The sequence below is a fragment of the Durio zibethinus genome, chromosome 12 (genome assembly GCF_047325235.1).
Source record: "Durio zibethinus cultivar Kanyao isolate XHJ-2024 chromosome 12, ASM4732523v1, whole genome shotgun sequence".
NCBI lineage: Eukaryota > Viridiplantae > Streptophyta > Magnoliopsida > Malvales > Malvaceae > Durio > Durio zibethinus.
The window spans coordinates 21,534,293-21,544,963 of NC_143173.1; the positions used below are offsets into that span (position 1 = coordinate 21,534,293).

At 31.1% G+C, this 10,671-nt stretch overlaps 1 protein-coding gene across 1 annotated transcript; it reads left to right on the forward strand.

The window, feature by feature from the left end:
• Positions 1-4,002: 4,002 nt before the first annotated feature.
• On the forward strand, positions 4,003-10,289 carry PRORP1 (proteinaceous RNase P 1). Its single transcript, XM_022892119.2, has 6 exons — positions 4,003-5,420; positions 6,566-6,655; positions 7,470-7,651; positions 9,124-9,244; positions 9,785-9,853; positions 9,971-10,289. Exons 1-6 carry the CDS (start codon positions 4,266-4,268, stop codon positions 10,076-10,078), a joined length of 1,725 nt encoding a protein of 574 aa, XP_022747854.2. The 5' UTR covers positions 4,003-4,265; the 3' UTR covers positions 10,079-10,289.
• The last annotated feature ends 382 nt before the right edge of the window (positions 10,290-10,671 follow it).

Consider the following 10,671-nt stretch of genomic DNA (forward strand, 5'->3'; position numbering starts at 1 on the left):
GAATGAGAACTCTCATTAGTTAAGTCCATAGGTTTCTAAAATGAATTGCTCACACCCAGATTATCTTCTCACCAAAATTAGAGCATAAGTAACAGTACCCCATAGGCCTAATAAAAACACCCATGGTTGATTTTCACAATTGTATAACACCGTATCATAACGCATCAAAGGTGCTCTCCAAACTATCCCTTGACTATCAAGGGCTCAAAAATAAAAAACCTATTCCTCTTTTGACTTTTCTTGAGGCCATGTGCTGTAACAGAATTCTTTGATGGGGATACTAGAATAAAGGTATAGTTTACATAATTGACTGTCTTTACATTCTATGTGACTCTTCATCCATACATAAAGCAACTGCAGGCATCCATTAAATCGACCTTTAGCATTTTTGTGATAAAAGTTTAGATAACGAATGGTTTCTGCCAAAATGGTTAGTGTTGTATTGACCTGATATGCTAACTGATCAACAAAATCTACCACTGCAACATCAATATATCCGACGACTTTTGGAAAGATCACCAATCCATATAAAGCTATAGCCATAGCCACTAATCTCTATTCGTCATTTATGTGCCCTTAGATGAAATCTCGTAAAAAACTCAATGGAATAGCCTTACTTTCACCTTTTATCTTGACACATGAATCAACTTGAGGTAAACTAAGTCCAAGCATTTGCACTAGCTTTTTACGATATCCCACCTTGTTGGGCCAGTAAATCTTATCTGAATTTGGCAAATCGAAGCGAAGTAAGACCATATACTCTTCAATTATGGGCACCATGTCTGTTTTATTGAAAATGAAACATTTATAAGAAGGATCCAAAAACTGAATGATGGCCTTAATCAAATTACTGTCCACTTTTACCTGAAGCAGTAAAGCTATATCTCTATACTTGTTTTCAAATACCTTTTGTCTTATTTTACTCATGCATCCCCAGACACTACTTAAGTCAGTTAGATCATTTTACTTTAGCTCAAGATGAACTTTCTGGGGTAATGATGAAATAAAACCCTCAAACAAGCAATTTTCTTATTTTTTTTTACCTTCTTCCAACTTGATTTTTACTTGATGAGTAGACTCATAATGGACTGATGTAAACTTTGGTTGCGTTTAGCTTTTCATGGATGTAAGTGGGAGATCTGATTTATCAATAACTGATATATGGCAAATATTTCCTATATGCAAATGATGGTGTTAGACATAATCATGAAAATGATGCATAGAATGATATGATATGATAATGCTAAAACATGGAATGTGATGATATGAAGATAATGCATAGACTGAAATGAAATGAAGATGGTGTAGATGTACAAAATCAAGCAAACAAAATGGTTAGATAACATACCGTTCCTTTTTGTGTCCTAATTTTAGGTTATATCTATTAATGGGTAGGAAAGGCTCTATCTTAGGCTAGTCTTTTAGGGATGAACTATATGCAGGGTTAGGAGATTTTGACTGTTAAAAGGTTCTCAAATTGTTTATTATATCATTGTCCATCATAAACTAGTAAGGTAGTTTAATCTTCACCCAACACAGGCTACCAACGGAAATGATTCAATTTGAGTGGGGGTATTTCGCTAGCCATTACGGAGATTATTATCTCACGAGAGTGTAGGTACTTTACTCCCTCCTAAGAGGGACAGAGCCCGGGTATAGAGCTCATGTAATGCAAATGCATGTGATAGTGTGTGCAAAAGAACATAAAATTATCAACCTCATAAATTAAATAAAACAAAGGGAAAAAGGTTAGTAAACAAAAAACTTAAAACCATTAGTTCAAAGGATAGGATAAATTCAAAAATTATGGCTTGACTCTCAAGCATTTTCCAGTGGAGTCACCAAATTGTCATAACATATAGATCCGAAAATCTATAGTTAGATTTATCAAATGAATGGAGTTACCACCAATCGTTTTTACTAGGTGTGATTGGCCACTTGAGAATCTATTCCTTTAAGAAACTCCTAAGCTTGACTAAGGGCTCCTAAAAGAATAGGTTTGAGTCTACTAACTAGAACAGGGTTCGGGAGTCAGTTACATATGGGGAAGGTTATAGCACCCTCATATGCCCATCCGAATGATGGTACCATATTATTTCAAATTTATCCTAAGGTCTTAAGTCTAATGGTTTCAAATTTTATGTTGAAATATTAGAAATAATTTGTAAGATTCTCCATCAATCTGGTAGAATTCTTAAAAAATATTTTCTCACTTCAAGAGTATTCAAGAATCCAATTTGATTTCTTGTAGGGTCTCTGTCATCGAAAAAAGATTTATTTATTATTTTTTAGTCAAAAACATATCTAATTATTTCACAATTTGGGTCAAATTAAAAATATTTTCTCTTTTTGAATTTCTAAAATTTTCTACCATTTGGGCCTATTTAGAAATTCTTTTTATTTTTCTTTGGAAAGAAAATAATATGATAATTATTTTTATTGAAAATTTTCATCTAAACTATTCCATCATTTGGGCCAAATTTAGAGAAAATTTTTCACCTAGAGATTTCTTAGAAATTTACCATTTGAAATTTTTAAGAATCTCATCCTCGAATAATTATCACATATTTCCAATCAAAATTTTATTTGGAAAAGAATACAATTATTTATATTGAAATTTCATCTAAATTATTCCACAATTTGGACCAAATTTAGAAGAAATTTCTCACCTAGAGAATTCTTAAAAAATTTACAATTTAAAATTTCTAAAAATTTCATCCTTGGATAATTTGTATTTAATTCCAAAATTTTATATTTTTTTTTATTTTTCATTTTTTTGGATTGAAAATAAATATTAATTATTGTTATTAAAACTTTATCTAAATTATTTCACCATTTGGGATAAATCTAGATAAAATTTTTCAACTAAAAATTTTATAAAAATTTACTATTTAAAATTTTTATAAATTCTATCATTAGATAATTAATATTTATTCTCAAAATTTTATTTTTTTATTTTATTTAATATCAAATAATGAAAATCATAAAATAAAGTGAATAAATAAACAATTATGCATAAAACAAAAAAATGAATAAACAATTGATTAAAAAAAAATAAGTACCAAACAATTAAAGAATTTATAAAAATAAATAAATAAATAAAATAAAAATAAGTCAAAGTACTAAAATTGTCAAGGCATCAAAGCACACTAAGGCATCTATTCCACATGCACGTGGTTCCCTTTCACTATTTTTCGGTTCTTACTAGCTTTTTATGTTTTTTGCTTCCCAATCTTTTTTTTCGATTTTTTTTTGTGCCAACAGCTTCGTGTTCCTTCACTTGCCGTTAATTTTTTCTCTCTCTTTAATTTTTTTTTGTGTGTTTGTGTGATATGTATAGGTATGTATTTATAGAGTTTTGAATCTAAAAACTTCAATCCAAAAAAAAATTTTAATTTTTTTTAAATTTTAAACTTAAACATAACTCTAATTTTACAAATCAATTCCAATAATTTTACACAAATTCAATTATCTATTTTTTTAATTTTTTATATTTTATATTTTTTTCATTATTTTTTATTCACAAAAAATCACAAGTAAACTCCGAACAAATTAAGTGTCTATGATCAGTTGACTAGTTACTTTTTTTTGTCTTCTTTTTTGCCTTGAATTACATTACATCTGTGGATATCCTGAGCATATATCTTGCCACTTATATGTTTCACTTAACATTCTCTAATTATTTATTTTTTTATTTTTTAAATTTTTTAATTTAAAGTTTTTAAAACTAATTTATTATAATCATTTATCAAAATTATTATTTAATATAAAATAAATTTATTAATTTTTAATTATTTATTAAATTTATAAATATTAAATATATTATAAATTTTATTTAATATTTATTTTAATTTAATAATTTTAATAATAATTTTTTTATCTCACTATAATTTATTTTGTTATTACCATTATATTTATATCCAATCGCGTATTCTTACCACTACAATAATCATTATCGATTCGTTACAATTATTAATGCAAGAGTGCATCCAAATGTAACTTAAACTTTCAAAATGTTGCTCGTAGGACTTAACCTACAAACCTACTGTTCATTTTCTTTTCCTCCTCTCTAAGTCTACTAGTTGTGATACAGTAGATATCCAACTCAACCTTTTTTCCTTTCAACCATTTTATCAAACAATTTACAGGCATCGTTCCGCATCACTATAATAGTGTATTTCTCATTTAGTGAATTCCTATTTTTACTTTCTTCGATAAATTTTTCTTTCTGAAACAAAAATAAAAGAGAGCCAATACTGTTAGTGATGCGAAGAGTAAACCCATTTTTCCCTTCACTCTCAATGTTTAATAAAATTCCATTTTCTTTGATTTGTCGCAATAGATTCCATCCCACTTTAGGTCGCAATTGTCATTTATTGGCCAAACCAGTTAGTATTTCAAATGTTAATGTAAATTTCTTTGCTGTTGATAAAATAAGAAATTTATCTGTGGTTGCTACTGCTGCGAAATCACCCTTGAATACGTCTACTACTAAGGAAATGTCCAACAAAGCAAGAAGGAAATTACAGAGGGAATCACCTGAGGGTCTGCTTAAATTTAAGCTTGATATGTGCTCGAAGCATGGTAAACTTGAAGAAGCTCTTTGTTTGTATGATGAAGGCAGTAGTAACGGGGTTAGTCTAAAGCTGCACCATTACAATGTGCTGCTTTACTTGTGTGCTCGTGAAGCGAGTGGCGATGGCGGCGAGGTGAATGAGTTGAAGGAATTAGGGCTCAAGAGGGGTTTTGAGATATTTCAGAAAATGATTTCTGATAAAATTTCTCCGAATGAGACTACTTTTACAAGCATGGCGAGGTTGGCAGTGGCAAGAGAAGACCCGGATATGGCTTTTGAATTGGTGAAGCAGATGAAGAGCCTTGGAATTCCACCGAAACTGAGGTCATATGGGCCGGCTTTGTTTGGATTCTGTGAGAAGGGGAATGCAGAGAAAGGATACGAAGTGGATGCTCACATGGCTGAATCCGGGGTGATGCCTGAAGAGCCTGAGTTTTCTGCTCTTTTGAAAGTTAGTGTTGATAGAAAGAAGGTGGATAAGGTGTATGAGATGTTGCAAAGGTTACGAGCCACAGTGAGGCAGGTCTCAGAATCAACACTTCAAATTATTGAGGATTGGTTTAAATCAGAGGATGCGGCAAAGGTTGGGGCTGAGAGTTGGGATGTGAAGAAGATAAAGGAAGCAGTTGTAGGTGGAGGAGGAGGGTGGCATGGGCAAGGGTGGCTGGGAAATGGGAGATGGAGGGTAGTGAGGACTAAAATGACTAAGAATGGTTTGTGTCAGTCCTGTGGGGAGAAGCTTGTTTGCATTGATATTGATCCGAAAGAGACTGAAAATTTTGCTATCAAATTAACTGAATTGGCATGCCATAAAGAGGTTAAAGCTGATTTTGTTCAGTTCCAGGTAAGTCATTAAACCTTATTGTTTCCTAGTTTCTGATATACTATAGCCTTGAGAAGTTGGGAGTTTCCATTGCTAGTTGTTCCAGAGTCTTAAAATACTGCAAATACATTGTTGTCTTATCATGTAATACTATTTAAACTTTTAAGGTTTGGCACTTAAAATCTACTGGAAAACGATATGCATATTTGTTACTCTTATACACTGTTGGAGAGCAGAATAATTTCATGCTAATTGAGGAAGTATATTAACCTTTGGATGTATTCTATTTATTTTTATATATTTAAGAAATTTCAGGGTATTTTATACGAGTTAGTCTGTTTCTTTAACAAGTATTAGGGATAATAGGCAAGGTATATATACTTAGGTTATTTCAGTTTCAATAGTTTCATGTGAATGATGAATGAAGAATTAAGTTAAGAGATTTTAGTATTGGGATTTTTTCCTTTGTTCACTCCCTCTTCTTCCCCTGCTCTCATCCAATTCCCAGTCTCTCACACTCTTCCACACCTTTTTCTTTATCTGCATCTATGTTTTCTTGTTTGTCTCCCCTCCCCTTCTCTCTCTTACCCTTCTCTGATGCTACATCACTATCTTGTATGGTACCTGATTGAATGCTTTATATGCTACATATTTGCAATAATGTAATGCTGTGTATTTTTTTTTTTTTTGTTCCGCAGCAAAAAAACCAGAATTGTTCTGAAATTTGGCTTGGCAGTTTTTATAATGTTGTGATTGAATCAAATAATGTATAGAGTTGATCACTTTGGGTTTTTGGTCCTCAACTTGCTACAGGAGCATAACTCATTAAAGATTTTCCTCTGGTTTTGTAGCGTCACTTACTTTTTTATCAGGGTTTTTGAATCAATATTTGGATTTCTGGATGTTGTGACTTGTGAGTGAGAATATTGTATTTTCATGTAAAAGATAGATATGTAAAATAGGCTTGTATTGTAATGGTTTTGCATCCTTTATGTCTGTTTATTTTTCTGCTTTCACAATATAGAGTGACTAGCTCAGATTTTGGTGGCCAAGCCATAGTATACAGTCATGATCATACTTGTGTATGCTATAGGTAAGTGATTCATATTTACATAAAGCGGTTCTCAATGAAAACATAACTGATTTTGGAAGGTGAACTGTTCCAGGAGTGGCTGAAGCAGCATGGACCATTTGATGCAGTTGTAGATGGTGCAAATGTGGGTCTCATCAAGGCAGATACTTTCAATTTTTACCAGGTACGAGTTTTCCAAAGAAGTGTAATGTGATATATCTAAAAGCAAGACATATATGTATCAAGATCATCTGTCTCAAATATTTGGCTGAGCCTCTGTTCCATCAAAAATTATTGCCATGCCATCATCCCCATTTCTGCATTCAAGCATATTTGTATTTTAGGTTAACCCAAGTCAACAATAAATCACATCAATTTTTAAAAATAAACTACTAGATAATAATTAATGAAGGCAATGTCCAATTTTTTCCCCTGAAATTGTCTTTATAACAAAGGATATAATCTCTGGAGCCTCTTATATATCCTGCTAGATGATCTTGCTCCTCCAGGGTAAAAAAAAATCATGTTACATGTTTAATGCTATAATGAACAATGACCTTTGGTCAAATATTATATTCTTTTATAATGCATGAATGTTTTTCTTTTAGAAAGGTAACCATCAAAAGTAAAAGTTGACTTTAGACACTTGTACTAAAAATTGATCATTTTTGTTACAACTTGTTGACAAATCAAACATTTATTTGGGAAAGATCTTGATACCTAAATTTTTTTAATATTCCCCAAATTATTTACTGGAAAAGGGTTTGGTGTATGTTTCTGTAGGTAAGAACAAATTATTAGGATCAGTTTAGATGTTGCATTAATCTATTTTTGAAAATTGATGCTAACCCAGTTATGAGTCTGATTAAAGAGAAGCATCCAGATTGATGCCTGGCATTATTTCATTGGAAGTATAGAGGCTGAGAAAAAGATTCAGGACAGATGATCCTGATCCAGGACATACATATGCTATCTTTAACTGCACTTTATGGTTGTAGCTTAATAATGTTGTAAATCAATTACGACAAATGAGTCCATCAAGAAGGTCTCCACTCGTTATTTTGCATCAAAGTCGGGTAACTGGTGGTCCTGCTAGGATTACCAATAACAGGAATTTGTTAGAGAGTTGGAAAAGGGCTGGGGCACTTTATGCTACTCCTCCTGGATCAAATGATGATTGGTAAGTTCTCGTTTCAAAATTATGAAATCGTTGAATTGAATATTCTCAATATATATTTCTGTTTCTAACATATTCCCCACAAAAGTCATCTTCTTTTTCTTATTTAAATATCTGGTTTTATTTTTTTTGTCAATGCATGTGAATGTATTTTCATGTAAAATTACCTTGAAAAAATATGTACTTTATCAAAGTGTTTGAATGTTCAATTCTCTCAATCTGTAATTAGATTGTCCCTATCTTCCCTTCCAATGTCTATCTTATGGGGGGCGTCTTGGAGGCAGCTATAAGGTATAAATATGCGTAAGTTTTCTAATGTGAGGCATAGGCATTCTAAAGTGGATTAAGCCTCATGGAATAAACTTGGAAAGAAATGCCAGCTTATCTAGTAATTTGTTACTTTTCAAATTGACCAGCATCATTTGGTTATATTTATTGGTTTGAATGGTGATCCACTCCTTTGTAAATGAAAAAGAAAAGAAAAAAAAAAAGAAGTCCATTGAACAAAACGAAACTTTGAGGTTTTTTTATTAGCACCAGTTAAAGACTTGCTCAGGTCTACTGATTGGATTGTAATGAAAGCAAAATTGAAAGCTGAGTTACTTGCAACCTTTTGGGCCTATTTATTATTCAAACATGTATTTTATGGAATATCATTTCCGTTTGGTTTTGGTAAAATGAATTGGTTCAAAAGGTTTAGAATGCTTTTATATTGTTCAAAATATATTTATGCATTTGTATCTATATTTTTATTGATTATTAGAAGTATCTATATTTTTATTGATTATTAGAAGTATCCTCTATTGCTAGCACATTAAAAACCTTGCTATAAGTTTCATAGATTAAAATTTTAATTTCAATTGATTATACTTGATAAGATTTAGGTTATGTCTAAACTTATAATGGGTAATGCATTCTACTTGATGTCTTCTTCCAAATTTTTGGTGATAGATGGCAGTGACAGGAATTGATTATGGTGCAGGTATTGAAGGTCCTGCCAAAACTATGGTGGTAGATCAACTTAGTTATAGAATGATGTGTTACTTAAATGTAGTGTGCAAATTTTTTTCATAAATAAAGTGCACCACATCAAAATTATAAAAGTAATTTGAAATTTTAGTTATTAGGGCTTTATTGGTTATAATTTGTCAAATATTGCATAATTTTGTATGTTCATTTTGTTTTCATAAACTTTTGGCTACACCTATCTAGCATCTAACAGAAAGATGTTACCTTTATACTTAGTTTGATTTTGGTGCTGAGTTAGTTTTAAAATGGTGAAATGAAAATAGGTTTGTCCTTTACTTTCTTCTTTCTGGATTATTTAGTAAATTTACCATATGGATTGAGCATAGAAAATTTTTCCTATAAACCTTGTTATATTAAACTGAAAACTTGAGAAAAGGAAATCTTGTACTTTTGGAAGCATTGATAATTGAATGCTAATATTCTTTTAGAGACATGTTTATTTGTAGGTATTGGCTATATGCTGCTGTTAGTTGCAAGTGTTTACTAGTGACAAATGATGAAATGAGGGACCACTTATTCCAGTTATTAGGGACTTCCTTTTTCCCAAGATGGAAGGAAAAGCATCAGGTATTCTCTCTGTCTCTGTGCAATGCCTTAATCATATACTATATTCTATATTTCAATGTATACTTTACGAAACTAGCTTTGCTTGCACTTGCATGGTTGTTCTGGCTAGAGAAGCGGCAATATGAGCCATTTTTACCCAGGAATGGTTGACTTAAGGCGCAAAGAGAGTGTATGTGTCTCTTTATTGTCTAGGTTCAAATTTGCTGAGAGGCCGTAGGAAGGTAATTTCCCATGAATTTGTTAGGCGCGGCGTAATAAGCCTGCTTGGATTGGCAGAGGGGATGTACTGGCCCCTGGAACCCTTTGTTGCTTAATTAAATAAAAAAAAGAGCTGTTTTCCTGTTATGAGCTTATCTAGTATTCTTATTGTTGAAATATGTACATGTAACACATAATAACTAAGCACTTGGGAAACTTTACTATATATTTGTTGGCTATTTTGAGATTAAATGGTAAGAATAATGTATATTTTAAGGAACAATCTCATTGATTAACTTAAAAAAAAAATGAAATAATGGTTGTTTTCCTGATAATTTGTAGGTTCGATTATCTATGACAAGAAATGGTCTTATGCTTCACATGCCTCCCCCATACTCTATTGTTATTCAGGTGAGAGATTGGTTAAATCCTTGAGTTCTGTTGAATTTATTCTTGATGTTTATGCTTTGTTTTCATATTAAATTTTTTGCTTGTTTCGACGAATATCGGATAATTATGAAAATGTAGGAGTCAGAAAGCGGTAATTGGCATGTTCCTCCCATCACAGACGATGATATTTTGAATCCCAGACAGTGGTTGTGTGCAAGTAGAAGTAGAACCAACAAAACATCGTAACTGCCTGGATTTGAACAAGCAATCTACATGAACTGGAAAATCAGAAGGGAGAGAAACATGTATTTTGAGGTTAGATGTTGCAATTTAATTTACACATTTATGTATTTGATTCTCGTCTAATTCATCTTGTAATGAATTTTGCTGTAAAATTTAAAGAAAAAAAAAGGGTAATGGAAATGCATTTGGTAGAGAAAATATTTATTATGACAAAGACTATTTTAATTCAAATGGTCTTGGCCTTCGCATGGAGAGGTGGGTATTGTACTATTTCATTTGATTTAGTTTTGGGGTAAATAAAACTCGCATCAAATCAACATTTTTATTTTTTTTTCTATAATTCATTCTAAAAATCACTTAATAAAAGGCTTTTAATAACAAAATATTTAAAATGTTAAATAACTTTTAATCACTGAATAATATGTCAATTCAACTTATTTCAGAAAAATATTATGTAATTATTTATTTTTTAAAATTTGTATTAATTTAAAATACTTATAAAATCTTTTTTTTTAAATCTACAAAATGTTTAATTCAATATCATATCAAAAAATGTTTGTCATAAATTCATTATTTAAATTTATTAAAACAAAAAA

Excerpts from the sequence above, each read along its gene's own strand:
- PRORP1 (XM_022892119.2), top strand. The coding sequence starts at position 4,266 with ATGCGAAGAGTAAACCCATTTTTCCCTTCACTCTCAATGTTTAATAAA. Across the intron at positions 6,656-7,469 it reads ATACTTTCAATTTTTACCAG|CTTAATAATGTTGTAAATCA; the intron begins GTACGAGTTTTC and ends TTATGGTTGTAG. Across the intron at positions 9,245-9,784 it reads GATGGAAGGAAAAGCATCAG|GTTCGATTATCTATGACAAG; the intron begins GTATTCTCTCTG and ends GATAATTTGTAG.